Source organism: Peromyscus maniculatus, chromosome 12, assembly GCF_049852395.1.
Source record: "Peromyscus maniculatus bairdii isolate BWxNUB_F1_BW_parent chromosome 12, HU_Pman_BW_mat_3.1, whole genome shotgun sequence".
Classification (NCBI taxonomy): Eukaryota; Metazoa; Chordata; class Mammalia; order Rodentia; family Cricetidae; genus Peromyscus; species Peromyscus maniculatus.
In genome coordinates, this window is record NC_134863.1 from 36945247 (window position 1) to 36960699 (window position 15453).

At 40.1% G+C, this 15453-nt stretch overlaps 1 protein-coding gene across 2 annotated transcripts in view; it reads right to left on the reverse strand.

The window, feature by feature from the left end:
• Cd96 (CD96 molecule) overlaps positions 1 to 15453 on the reverse strand; it is a 77910-nt gene that overhangs the window by 22342 nt on the left and 40115 nt on the right. For both annotated transcript variants that reach the window (XM_006975808.4, XM_076548920.1), the window contains exons 7-8: positions 13305 to 13493; positions 8848 to 8940 (exon numbers count right to left, since the gene is read on the reverse strand). In XM_006975808.4, the coding sequence (XP_006975870.1) occupies positions 8848 to 8940; positions 13305 to 13493 (282 nt within the window). The remainder of the gene's footprint in view (positions 1 to 8847; positions 8941 to 13304; positions 13494 to 15453) is intronic.

A 15453-nucleotide genomic window follows, 5' to 3' on the forward strand; every position in this document is an offset into this window, starting at 1 on the left:
AAGTCAGTTTTCTTCAAAAATGTGGCCCTTGGTAGGTTGACCAGGCTTCAGGGGATGGCAGGAATACACAAACTGCAATCAGTTGACTCATATGGAAAAAAAAAAAAAAAAGAGGACACAGTGTTGGGAAGGGGTGAGGAGTAAGGAGGAGCTCTTGGGGGAGTTGGGGGGAGGAGTAAGGGGTGGATATGATCAAAATTGTATGTATGTGTTTATGTATGTGTGTAATTGTCAAAATTTAAAAATGTTATATTTAAAAAAACGATTATGTCTCACTGTCTCAACATTCAGTAGAGAATTTTAAAAAGAATTTTATTTGCATTTTCTGAAACATTCACATTGGTCATATTTCTCAGCATGGGAATGGAGAAGTTGACTTTGGTCGATTCAATTTCAAGGCTAAGTCTGCCTCCCAGCGCACTAAAACCTCTTGATTTTCAATAATTGATTTTATATTATGACGTACTCTATAGGCAAAAGGTATGAAAACCCAAATGATAGAGAGTTGGTTGCTATGTTTCCTGGCTGTTTAGTTTTCCTTCAATGTGAAGACTTACTGTTATTAAATTCTGCAAGTGTTCGGACATACATCATCATGATTGTGGTTTCCAGGAAAAAACCAAGCAACCACTTCATCTAATTTGTTTTGTTTATACTAGCTCAGAACCTTCTATGAGGTTAGATGAGGTTTAAAACCTTCCAGTCCATTTCATTTTAACTATTTCAATACTTCTCACTAAAAAGAAAGAATTACTTTTTTTTTTTTTTTTTTTTTTTTTTTTTTTTTTTTTTAGTTTCTGTAGACATTCATGTGGTCTGGGTTGAATGGAGAAGACAGAAGTATGTTCTACAAGAGTTAATTCTGGCTGCTGGCACATGCCATTATGTCAGCTGCTTCTTAGCTTACATCTTTGTTCGTTTTCCCAGGGACTGACCACCTGACTCCCAGAGAACAGGGTAGATGAGTGAAATGTCAGAGGTCCCACAGTTCGGTAACCTTTTGAAATTCTGTAATACACCTGCCCAAGTGTCCATGGGGTGACGGTGACCAGTTTTATTTTTCATCCCCCCGAGCTGGCTAGATTAGATTAGAGCTAGCCTGTTACAGGAAACCCCTTCTTACTCACCCCTCTCTTCTCCCTACCCCATGTTCCCCAAAAGAGGGTCTAAGCCAGAAACAAAAATTGGAGGAAAGCGTGGAGACAGACCAGGGCATTGCGAGCTGTTTCCCATCGTTACCTCATACAGACATAAAGCACAAAGCCAAAGCACGTCAGCCCTCTGCAGCTGAGGCAGACCCGTGCTTGCAGTAGGGAGAGAAGAGAAATTCTGGACTAAGTTAACTTTCTCAAGTTTTGGCACTACATTTGTGACAAGACTTTTAAATTATTGACATACGTCTGTTCTAGTGGCTGAAAAAGACCAGACGACATTTATTATATGAAAATCACTCCCAAAAAGGCCAAGTAATTTGTCTGAAATTTCTTCCAGAGGCTAAGAAACTATTCAACAGAGCTCATTTGAACAGAGAATGATGGAGCAAATAATTTTTTTTTTGCTACCCATTCCAGCTTATGTAATCAACCAAGTACAAGAATAAAAGTGATTTGCAAGTTCAGTCAGAACAATGTAGTTAAGTCAGGCTAACTTATCCAAGACTTTCCTTATATTCTTGTGATATTGCCTGAAAAGTCAATGATTTTTCATATCACAGGGTTTTCACTCAGCCTTCCACTCCATCATCATAGCATCTGCTGGCTGTACTTGGACCACTCTGACTGAGTTCCTGCACAAACACAGGATTACTCCCCATCAGCTCCCTCGAAGTACAAAGAGCCTTTCAAGGCAGTGGTAAGATGACAGACTAGCACCTAAGAGAATCTGGGCCGTATGAACACATTCAAATGAGTCTTGTTCTTCCCACTGGTCAGACTGAGGTGGAGACCAACCTGGTCTGGAGGAGGAGGCTAGCATGGAGGAGACACTCATGGAGATGTCCTAAACACATCACAAAACTCTTGTCACAAAGGAGGCTGCTTGTCTAACAGGTGTTACATGAAGAGGTAAGAGGACCGAATACCCCTAGATTATCACTCTGAAAGGGGTTCAAGACGAACTCAATGAAGATAACAGAAAGCAAGGCAGATTTCTCCACACATGTGGCATAGTTGAAGACACGATAATTGTTAATAATCTTAAAAATGGATCATCCGGGGTCCCCATGATTGTTCCGCAGGTAAAAATGCCTACTATGCACCCCAGGGGACCTGAGTTCAATATGTGGGACCTAAAATAGAAGAGAGTTGACTCTCAAAACTTATTCCACTCTCGGAACCACCTTGCTGTCCTAGAATTTTCTAGAACTAAAAGAGAGCAATGGGTTTCTGTATGGATGTTGTAGAGGCATACCCAAAACAAGGATTGTATTCAAATGGTTGTAGGAAATGGCAAAGCATGGAAGTGTGCTCTTTCCTCTGATTTACATTCAACAAAGGAGGAGTTTCTCAGGAACCACTGGTCCACCAAAGAAAAAATGTTAATGCAGGTGTTCTGTGTGAGCAACAGCAGTAACAACTTCGAATGAACAGGGATTTATCCACCATAAAAGGCATTTGTTGAGCCAAAGTCAGTACTGACAGAGGCTGTAGTCTGACTATCTAGGCTCCTTTCTGGCTTGTCAACCTTCTGCATGACTTTGCTTCTGTTATTTCATCTCTTTGTGCCCCAATATTCTTCCCTGTAAAGTGTGTGTGGGGTAATAATCCTCCAAGTTTGTGCTATTAGCAGAATGAAATGAAGCGATATATTTATAGTTTAGAATAATCCCAGACATACTGGTAGAACTCAAAAAATATCAGTGTCACTGGTCAGCTATCTGACACAGCTCTGTCAGTGGGGGGAAAATGGTCACATAATCGCTAGGAGAACCCTGGAAGGCACTTGTGTGACAGTATTCTAAAAGCCCTGCTTTATCCCCATGTTTAGTCAGGCAATCCTGGTGAGTCTTCTCTCATGGGACTCTCCATTGCTACAAATGCCTTGTTGAGACTGTCGTCAACTTAGGTCATTTTAAATCAACATCACCCAGTCTTTGGGCTGCCTGCTCTTGCAGCTACCATTCACCCCACACATAGCTTCCTGTTTTCTTTTCCTCACACACTAAGAAGCCACAGTAACTGCTCGCATCCAGGTCAGTCTAAACCCACAGGCCATTGGTTTATCTCATCTTAATATGGCCCCATAACACCTCTTTCCCCAACAGTGATGACTTCTGCTTCTCTTCTCATGGATGGGTTCAATGTATTTACATTCTGTTGAAGATGACCATTTTAGTTTTGGGGCCTGGTTAATTTCAGTGTATAATTCTTAAATAGGTAATAAACCTTTTAAATAATAAAGTTTAAAAACTGTTAAAAAGGTAATAATTCCAAGATCCATTTTGCATCTTTCTTCCAGCTGAGCCCATCTTTCCTTCCAGACTCTGCATGCAAACTTCCTCAACCCTGCTTGCATGCTCAGCAAGGCACGCTGAGTATTGCTGTCATAGTAATAATGCTGGAGAGATAAAACCCAGGGATCTGCATATGTCCGTCAAGCATTCTACCTCTAAGCCACACCTTAACTCCTTCTGCCTTGTCCCTTTCCATTCTCTATATATGTATGACGATGGCAGAAACTAATGGAGTTGCCATCACACGTACATCACCAACCTTCTCTACCTCCTTTCACCTCTCTCTGGGACTCCCTTGCTTTAGAACCCAGTGTCGTGACCTGCTGATGCTTTTCTGTGCGGCTCCCTTCTGATATCATCCAATATATTGCATCTCCCAGGTCCATGCTCCATCCATTCCTGACATATCTATTTGTAAGTCTCTAGTTTGTTGCACCCTCTCCCTGGGCACTCTTTCCTTTGCTCTCTGCCTCCCACTCATGATCATCTACTTTCTTAAGACCCGCTGTTACCACATGAGGAACAGGCCAAGGGGTGGAGTCAAATTAGACTCAGGTATTTTGCTCAGTGTATTCAGAGTAGGAGATCAGACTGTGAGATCCAGATAAGTTATTGATGAGGGCTCAATATCAAAATCAATGTCATTGGGTTAGAGGGTCGACTGTAGACATTAAAACAGGTGGCACAGTGAGGTCTGTGGCCTAGTGGGCAGAGAGATGAGCATCAAGGCAAGACACATGTAGTGCTATAAGTTCTGTGCAATAGAGGCACTGTCTATGAGTCCCTCATCACTGTAATGTGGCACCTTAACTCCTTAACTTGCCCCCCCCCCCAGTATATTTGTAGGCATGCTGTGTTGTTTGTAGAATGAATAAATGTCTTGAGTGATTACCTCAGCATGGGTTGGTGCCTCTGTGGCCTGTTGTAGGCACCATAACAAGTAGCCAGTTTCTAGCCAATGCATTGAAAGGATGAGAGCACTCTTCCGAGGGCAACGATAGCAGTGCCTCTAAGCTTACATCATGCTGCTTCGCCCTCAGCTTATCGGGTGTCTCTGATTGCTACATCTGGGTTTTAGCTGTCAGCTTCCCACCTTCCCCTGGAACAACACTGAGAAGTTGGTACTCAGCACACTTTAATGGGCTCTCGTGGAGTTGAAGGAGACTTCCCTGGGTGGCTCTTGCTTGGTTTGAGCTCTGAAGTTCTTCTTCTGGAATTAAAGAGTATTGCACCCGTGACCCCCTACATTCATTTTAAAATTCACCGTTCATTGAATACAAGAGTGAGGAGTGTATGCTTGCAGCAGACATGGAGCTTTGTAATGCTGATTGAATTGCATGTCTCTTTACATCTTAGAGTTTAGAGTGAAGCCCAGCCTTCTGAAGTTGATTTCTGAGTCATGCTGCATCTGGATTCCTTTCTGGAAAGAACCTCCAAAGGTGGTTCCCATCAGATTCTGAGTCAGCAATGATGAGATTTTTACAATGATCCTTTGGGTTACTAAGATTAAGTGGGGGTTTCTCTATAGTAATTCAATGACTGGGCCAGTCAGATAAGTTTAATTTAGGTATGTTTGCCAGTTATTGATTTAAGCACAGTCTCTTTGGCATATAACAACCAGGCAGAAAATTGTTTCAAACATAATCTGTAGTTACCATCTTGGTGAGCTCTCAGTTGGATTTTATAGAGCAAAAACCATTCGTCCTAATTATACCCAAGTCTGATCTGAAGCCAGGTTTCTCAGACTTGGCACAGTTAACATTTTGAACCAAACATTGCTTTATGATGAGAGCTCTGCCATCTTTTGTTATGGAATATTTGGGAGAAGCCTTCCCCTCTATTCACTGGATCTGGTGACACCTCCCCACCTTACTGGGACAACCCCAAATCTGTCTGGACACTACCAGATGTTCCTTCATTATGGGGAGGGTAAATGATTAAACTGTGATCTAAGGAAGTTCTCAGGTCCATGAAGTGGTGGTACCTTACTTTAAGGAGGGCCTGGATTCTCCAGAAACTTCTCAGTTACATCACCTTACTAGGAACCCCCCACCACCACCACACACACATACATTGCATACAAATAAGTTTTTTGTGCCTTCTCGGTTAAAATGGAAGCTCTGTATTTTCTGTTTTATATTTCTTCACAGATGTAAGTGGTATTTGGTCCAATGTAGCACTTAACATGTAGGCTAACTCCACAAACGATTCAACTAGAAGGAATTGTTGTCAGGATGTAAATGCTATGAGGGTGTTTTTCTGTTTTGTTTATTGCCATTTTGCCAGCATCTAGAAGAACACGTGATGCTAGTAATAATTGGTGAATGAATTAATTTATTGTCTTTTTTAAAATACATTTTAAATTAAAATATACTTACATTCTTCTTAAAAAAAAAAAACTGTTTAGTGAGGGCCTGTTCCATTTCCTAAGATACTGTCTTAGTTGGGATTTCTTTTGCTGTGAAGAGACATCTGACTACAACTCTTATAAAGGAAAAAAATTATTTGGGGTGGCTTACATTTTCAGAGCTTAGTCCTATTATCATCATGATGCGACACGGTGGTGTGCAGGCAGACATGGTGCTGGAGAAGTAGCTGAGTGTCCTACATCTTGACTTGGAGGCAACAAAAAGTGGTCTGTCTCACTGGGTGTGGTCTGAGCATGTATGAGACCTCAAAGCCTGCCTCCACAGTGACACACTTCCTCCAACAAGATCACATGTATTACAACAAGGCCACACCTCTTAATATTGCCACTCCCTTTGGGGCCATTTTCTTTCAAACCACCACAGATATTGAAAGTTGTGGTTGGACTCAATGTGCTTTGGTGTGTTTTCTCCAGTCTCCTTCCTTCCCTCTCTGATATATGATTCTGTCCCCTAGATCAAGCTTATGTACTGATACTTTCTCAGTGATCACAAACATAACCTGCTCATGTCATTTTCTCTAAGACATTTTTCAAAGTCTTCATCAAGTAAAATGAATATGGTACACATGAGATCTCTCTCTCTCTAATTTCTCTTTCTTTCTTTCTTTTTTTTTTTTTTTTTTTTTTTTTTTTTTTTGGTTTTTTGAGACAGGGTTTCTCTGTGTAGCTTTGCGCCTTTCCTGGAACTCACTTGGTAGCCCAGGCTGGCCTCGAACTCATAGAGATCCGCCTGGCTCTGCCTCCCGAGTGCTGGGATTAAAGGCGTGCGCCACCACCGCCCGGCTAATTTCTCTTTCTTTCTCTTCCCTTGAAAACATCTTTGATCACCTGAACCAACAGGAACCATTGATAACTTTAAGCATGGCACTTCCTGACCCATCCTCCTTGGACATTTCTATTCCACAGGGTATACCCCTTTCAGTTTCTTGCTTTGAATCATTATGGTGTATGTATATGTCATCTCTCTCATATAGGCTTCAAAGGCTTTGATGGCAGAATAAAATTGACATTATTGTTTAACACCATAGGGTTATTATATATAATATTATATACTTATGATATTATAGGTACTAAATGACATCTCAAAGTACAGTATTCTGTCAATTCTTTTATTTGTTAAACTATTCAGCTCATATTTATGACTACTTAGGTATGTGTTAGAGGAGAAAATAAATATAGTCTGGTCTCTTTAAGTGTCTAGACTGATTGGGGAAGTGTTATCTGATAAGAACTAGATTCAGAGTCAGCAGACTGGCACAAATACAGACTCTGTTACTACTAGTGATCATGTTCACTCTCAGTGTCTCAGTGTCCTGTCTGGAACAAGGAAAAGGATATATGTGTGCTCCACTATGAATAAAATAACAAAGAAGGACAAACAACTCATCATTTAATTTAAAAGCATTTCAAACGATACAGCATGGTGACTTATATTTGTTCACAATTCCTATTCTTCCCTTCAAAAGATGAAACCTCAGCCTTTGCTCTGAGAATATACTTGTTTCTAATGAATAGAACAAAGCAGAGGTGACCCGCAGTGTGGGAGAGAATGACATTAAAAGAGTACTATTCTGTAGCCATTATTTCTTGAAGCACTTTGTCAAGGGGAAGCTGGCAGCCATATTGGATGCAGTCCTACTAAGAGGTCCATACCGGGAGCACTGAGGCGTCCTGTTTTGAGAGCATGCTTGAGTTCAGATGCACCTGCTTCTACTCCAACCAGTCAAGTCTTTCGGATGACTGGAGCTCAGGGCAATGACTCAACCTCACTGTACTTAAAATCCTTAGCATTATCCAGCTATGCTGCTCCTGGATTCCAGGCTCCTGAAACCATTTGATATGTTTTATAACTCATTAAGGATCAAAGCAATTTTTCACATAGTAATGTACAAACAATACACGGGACACTGCAGAGGTTTAAGATTTCTATTATTATTATTATTATTATTATTATTATTATTATTGAATATACTGATGTTTGCTGAGTGAAAATGCCCCAGCTGGTTGTAATTTATGGGTGAAACTATAGTCTTTGAAAGTGGTAGCTTGAAAAACAAAGAAGAGGAGGGTGAGGACAAAGAGGAAGGGGAAGAGGAGCAGTGTTATATAAACAGTGTTACAGAGCACCAAGAACAAGAACCAGTCACCTGGATGTGAAACTTCCGGTGTATGATTTGCAGGCATTTCTCACCTGCCATCTACTTCTCACTTTCTGCAAAGTAGCTGTCTGTGACAGTGACTGCAGGCAAAATGCAAAAGGCTACCAGCTAAAGCAATTGTTCATGCCAGGGGACTGCTTTCATTTTATCCCATTTTCAGGCAAAATTGATAGTTTTAATTAAATGTGAAATGAAAGCCATACTTCTACTCTACATATATTTTAGGTTTTTTTCTTTTTCTTTTTCTTCTTTTTTTAAAATCAGAGGTCACCATGGATCTCTATAATGTACAAAGGCCATGGATGTCAGGATTATGATTTGTCTGCATCAACGCCAACCTCTGAGACTCCCTGCCATGAATGACTTTTCCATAGCAGCACTGGCCAAAGGCTCCCTCTGTTAATGGTGCCATGGGTGGAAGGGATGAAGTCACAGCACTCACTAGCCATCCCGGTGAATTAATTTGAGGCCAGACAAATTCAAACATAAAATGCTCTGACTATTTTAGACCCACAGTATCCCCGGTTGCAACCATTATTTTTTAAGCTCCCCAGTGAGAATATGGCCATGGAGGGCTGTCAGTTTACTAACTATTTAATAATGAACACAGAATTTAAATTCCTCACTGAATATTTACTGACTTCAATTTTCCCACAGCTTCAAGTGTTTTAGCTCCTGAAAACTACGAGGACAACACGTTGGTTTATTTCAAATGTCATAGCAAGGAAGGGCATGAGTCACGCAAGTCTACTATTAATTGGAGGATTAACGGGTTATGTAAATTAAAAGTAGTGTGAAAACATTCTTACTCGTAGGAGACACATTGACTTCTGGAACAGGCTGTGTGCCCTGGGTAAATCCTGTTCCACTGGCTAGATGTTCCACTGGGACATTCACCGAATCTGAAAGTGCAAGGTAGATAACTATAATGGATAAAATATTGTAAGAAAAAGATATTAATTCAGGTCTAAGCATATTTTATCTATTCATTATCTAGCAAATTGGTATTGAGGACTTGCTATGGACCAGGTGGTGAGATGTGCTGGAGTAGGAGAGGTGTGGAACTAGAGAGCAGATGAGGGTACAGGATCTCCTAGAACTGGAGTCACACAGATGGTTGTATTTCACCACATGTGTGCTGGGAATTAACCTCAGGTCCTCTAGAAGATCAGCGTATCTTAACCACTGAGCCATATCTCCTGCCCCTGAAAGAATTTTTTTTTTCAATTACAAATATAAGGAGGATTGATTGACTTTAGAAAAATATAGATTAAATGTGGTTAGTTAATTTTTGAGCCTGGAAGATTTTTGTGGGTTTTCTAGACACAACATCACTGTTTAGGAAGAGTCATTAGATTAACAAAATAATCAGACTATTCTTGCACACCACTTACAATGAATCCGAAGTCTTCAAATGACATCATAATTGGTGCCTTGTCATACTCCCAACTTTATATCTTGGTGTTGACCATTATTTTTCCGTCTCTCATGAACCACACACATGATTGTATCCAAAAGGCAGGTGTTTCAGCCCACAGCCCAAGCATAGTTCACTCATGAAGACTTTTTAGTCTTTGTATCGTATCCTGACATTTTCTCATTTTCAAGCTTCCCTGGCTCTGCCTCCTGAGTGCTGGGATTAAAGGTGTGTGCCACCACCGCCAGGCTGAAACTTTTTAAAATGAGGGAGTCCTAGGGGACTTTCATGATATACCCCCTTCCCTTGGTGTTAATGTTAGCAAGGGTCGTGGCACTTTTATTCATGGGTCTTGCCTCTCCAAAGAAAATCTGGCTTCGTTCCTCACTGTATTTGAAGATATCGATAAATGGGAATGCTGTAGTGTATATAAAATTGGCAGAAAGACCAACCTTTAGTGTCTTTTTGACTGCTCTTAGATAATAATCACCCTCTTCTGAAACAATATGCTATGAAGATGAAGTATGGGTCTGCAAGATAAATGCTTGCATGGCTTTTTCTGTGCAATGATTTTACAGAGGTTCTAAGCCAATGCATACAGTCAAATCCCACTTCTATGCTTATGAAGAAAGTACTTTTGGGATATAGTTGTATTAATTTGCTTACATGCTGTCCATAGTAGCATTTGTGCTGTACTTCTGAGTTGAGTAATTATGACAAAGATAATATTATCCATACAACTTAAAATATTTACTGTCTCACCCTTTATAGATGAAATGTCAGTTCCTGGAATTGAAGGTATTGGTTATGTTCTGTCCCAGATTTATATAATGTAAGGAACTTTCCCTGATGGATGTCTTTGTTTCAGAGCAGTATTCTGCTATATTTCATAAACAAATATCTTTGGAAGCTGAGGGGGTCAGCCTTGCAGTACATTTTGGAGATTTTACAAGATTTGCATACCAAAAAGAGCTTTGCTCCATGTCCAGATCCCACATAGATTTTAGCATGAAATCTGAGCTCATAAAGCTTCTGTCTAGCTTCAGATTGGACTGAAAAGTAGACACACTGCCTTGGTCAAGATAAAAATCAAGGCTGTTAAAAAAGACATGGCTACAGCTCAACAGGGATGAGGGATTTCCCAACCCTCAGGTGTAGAACCAAGTAGGGTTGTCTCATGCACACTTAAGTCCCTTCATTTCCTGCAGTGTTGAAAGGGATGGGTTTCTGGCCCTAAGCATCTTCATCCCATCTGAGGACTCTACTTTCTGAAGTCGCTCTGTTGTGGGCTAGGGAGCTTCTCAGAGCCACAGCAGCAGCCGGGGATCTGGCCCACCACAACAGCTGAGTCAGTTCTGAGGTTTCCTGCAAACAAGTAGCAGTCCTTATCTGGTCCACCTAAGAAATGAGCCAATCCCAGGGTGTATGAGATCCCCTCTTCTCAAACTGTAACCCACAGACCAGTGGGAGAGGTTTCTCTCAGGGTCTTGTTAGAAATGTAGAGCTGAGCTCCAGACTTTCTGAATTAGAATCTGCATTTTAACAAGATCTCTGGGGGATTTGTGTGCATATTAAATTCTCTGTTTATGCTTTCAAGATCCCTGCGAGCAGACACAAGTATGAATCTTGGCTTATTGTAGGAAGTCATGAGGCAAGAAGTATTTATCTAGAATCTTCCATTTAAATACTTAGTGTTCCTCTTTGCTCAGCTATAGGAATATCCTTTTGGCTTTCTCCATACCCCCAAATAATACATGAGCACATTTATGGATGTAAGAACACAATGATTTGTGTTTGGATGGGGCCGGAAAAGAGAGCCATAGTTTTGGGAAACAGATTTTGGAAAACTCCAAGATTTACTAGCTTGAATATCTGATTGTAAAGGCTAAAAGTTCATTTGGTGATTAAAATATACCTACTTGTTCAGAGTCTAAACTTATAAAAGAAGATGAGCTTCCCTATAAAATTTGAAATATAGTGTGTTTGGGGTATGAAAATCAGTATTCCTTTTTAATCTTAAATGTTTTCATTATTTTCTGATCTTGAAACAAAGCATAGGTTTAATATCAGAATATGGTGGTTTTGGGGACACATGGGAATAGTATTGTTTAAGAATGGAAGGTTTCAGAGTCTTTAAGCTCATGGCTTCAGATTCTGCCAAAGCTGAGCTTTGGCAAATCTATATGAGACATGATAAACCTCATATTGTTCCCAGACCACAGTCCTCCCCATTGTCACCTTCTAGGAAAGAGCTGTCCTCGTTCTCCAGGGAGTTGGCTGAGGCTGAGTAAGGCTGTTTTCATATAAGCCCATCCAATTTCTGAATGAGTGACTCAAAATCGACAGTGATTCTTTTTCATATTTAAATATGTGCACGCAGGTAGAGTCACGGGGGATACTGCCTTTGACTCAGCATGGAGTGGTACCTCCTTCTGAATAGTGGGGAAGGCTTTGTACTAAGATATACGGTCCTACATCTAAAGCTCCAGTAATGCAAACCATTATGTATAACAGGCTTCCTGTATAAATTAGTATGTTTTTATGGATATGTTATAGAGAAATTTATGAAGATAGGATGACAGTTAAAGAGGCTAATAGTCCCATAGAGCTGTAAGAATGATTCACAAATGTACTTGGTTTTGTCCGAGTACTACTAAATATGCACATTTGATAGTCATCCTTACAGCCTTTTTGAAATAGGCATTCTGTTGTCACCACATTTGCTGAGACACTTGTCATATTTTATATAGTAAAATCTTAATTTTTTTTTCAGAGCTGAGGACCGAACCCAGGGCCTTGCACTTGCTAGGCAAGCACTCTACCACTGAGCTAAATCCCCAATCCCAATTATTTTTATATGATAATAAAATCTTAATTATTTTTATATGATTCATGGTAGTAAATTTGGTTATTCGAATTTTGCAATAACTGGAGTGGCTGAATTTATCATTTTTTTTCTAGTAATAAAAGTCACCATGTAGATATTGTACTTCAAATCAGGGTACTGAAGCTATTACTGCTTGCAAGGTTTACCCATGTCTAAATAGTGAAATTATACATGCTGTGTGACTAGTGAAATATTTCCATTTTTTCCTTTATTCATTTGAGCGTTTGTTTATTTATGTGTGTGTGCCTGAGTGCATATGTCATAGCACACACATGAGGATCAGAGGACAACTTTTCAGAGTCTCTTGTCTTTTCCCACTGCATGGGGTCTGAGGATGGGACTTGGCTGTCAGGCTTGCAGAAGTACTGAGTCATGCACCAGTCCTAAATCTGTTCATGACTCAGGAATTTCAAGATAGTTTAGATTTAAATTAATCATAGGTGTTATTATTAGTTTACATTGGATGATAAGTGAACCAGAATGCTAGTTATGATTAGGCTGGTTTGTGGTGACTAATGACGCTAATTCTAGCACTTGGGAGGCTGAAGCAAGTAGATTGCCAAGGATTAGAGACCAACTTATACTAGATGCTGAATTCCAGGCTACTGTGGGCAACAGACTGAAAAGTCTGTCTAGAAAAAAAAAGACAAAGAAACAAAAAGACAAATAAAAGAGTTATTATCACAAAAAACAAGAGTTATTATCACAATAAAAAATACTGTTAGAAAATCTTTATAGAAAAAGGAATAACTTTTGATTTTTTATTTGGAGAAATTATTTTCAGATTCTGCTTACAGATTACTTAATATTTTGAAATTTAGCAATTTGGGGTTATGTGGAGAGCTTTCTGGTATTGTACTGATGTGGATATAATAAAAATCCTATCTTTTCCAATTACTCATGTTCTAAGTAGGTGGCACTCTTGGCTACGCCTTATTGACTTTGCTCAACAAGTAACTCACCCAAAGAAAGCATGATGGCTTGTGATGAAGTACTCCACATTTCATTTCTGGGGCCTGGGGACGAAGCCATACACCGAATGGTCATGTTTCTTGATTGGGCTGGTCTATTACCACGAGTCCTTGTTAAAACTGACTTCAGTTCCCGAAATCCACTTCTAACCTTTTTCTCATCATTCGTAATGTATATTCCTGAAAGACAGATGAAAACATGATTAAGCCCTGATATTTTTTGTATAAGCCAGACAAGGATGCCAAGACACAGCCTAATAAAATTTCATTTTACTTTGTTTTGAGATGAGGGTCTCCCTTTATTGCCCAGACTGGCCTTTAACTCATGGCTTAAATCATCCTCCCACCCTGTCTGTGTAGAGCCTAAAGACTTATGCTGCACCACACAACTAATTTATAGTAATGTAGACTCTCAAGTAGTTAGCCTTTAGCTTCTGAGAAGCAAGGGCCAGTTCTAGCAAAGCTGGCCTTAACCTGTGGCAATTGTTCCAGCTCCTGGGTGGCACTGATCCATAATCAGGCTGTAATATGCATTCGTTATACATTTTGCCTCTGATTATGGGTCTAAGGGCTTGGAGTGGATTGTTCCAACTCATTAATGCCATTTAGTAATGGTGAGATTGGTGATTTGTACTTGAATTGGCTTGAACTCTGGGAAGGCTCTTCTCCAGACTCTGATCATGTAGTAAAAGTATATCAATAGACTATAAAACAACACCATTCTGCTATAAATGTAGTAGATGATGTGTATTCTAATTCTGATACCATATCATATCTTTTTCCTGAAATAGGTTGTACATTGGTAAGCATTTTCAGTTCTGGTCCTCTGAGTCTTCTCTAGAATCTTTTAACTGTCACTGTTAGGATAACTTCCAAATTGCATGCATTGTAGCAATAAATTACTGAAAAAAGAAAAATCTGTCCCCACAGGCCAGATCACTCTGAACTCTCACAGAGTCTTGATGTTAAAGGTTCTTTGTTTCTTTTGAGACCAGATCTGGTGTACCTCTGGCTGGCCTCAAAGTCATTATGCAGCCAAGCACGACCTTCAGCTCTTGATGCCCCTTCCTCTACTTCCCAAATATAAGGATTGCAGGCCTGTGCCAACATGCCTGGCTGCTGTGGGATGGTCTGTATGTCAAATTACTCTGATTGGTCAATAAATAAAACACTGATTGGCCAGTGGCTAGGCAGGAGGTATAGGCGGGACTAATAGAGAGGAGAAACAAAGAACAGGAAGGCAGAAGGAGTCACTGCCAGCTGCCGCCATGACAAACAGCATGTGAAGATGCCGGTGAGCCACGAGCCACATGGCAAGGTATAGATTTATGGAAATGGATTAATTTAAGCTATAGGAACAGTTAACAAGAAGCCTGCCACAGCCATACAGTTTGTAAGCAATATAAGTCTCTGTGTTTACTTGGTTGGGTCTGAGTGGCTGTGGGACTGGCGGGTGAAGATTTGTCCTGACTGTGGGCCAGGCAGGAAAACTCTAGTTACACCTGGCTCCTATGAAAGGTTCTTCCTGATAATTCTGAAGTTACTATTTAGCAAAGTATTAGATAAGTGCCATTGTATGCTGCTGGAATTCTGATCACATTTCCTGGCCTCTTGTGTGAAAAAGTAATGGGCATGTCTGATCTGGATGTTTTATTTGACAGTGTTTACTAAACAGGAAAATATACTTGTATTATTATTGTTATTGTCTTTATTTAACATATAATTCCAGAATTATGTTGTGTTGTTGTTGGAGTGAACAGCTTTTAAAGTGAACTCATTAACCAGTAAATAATCATCAAGGGACCTATAAAATCATCTACCAGCAGAAGCTGTTAATTTTAGAAATTGAATGAAGAAATTGAGCAAGAGCTTTGTGACTCAGCTATTGTTCAATGTGTTGTCCAGGCACAGATGCCTGAGCTTATTCTGGCAACGCTGCTGCAATGGTTACCCCCTCTGAGAAATACTACTTTGTACTGATGTTGTCTCAGGGTGTATTCCTGCCCCAGGAACTTAACCGTCCCAGTAAACTTGTTCCTTGTGAAGGAATCCTCTATTTCCATCACTTCTGCCTCCCCTCCAAGTCCTGCCTCAGATAGTTACAAGAGAAAGTGAAAATTATTATCAATTGTTTTAAGCA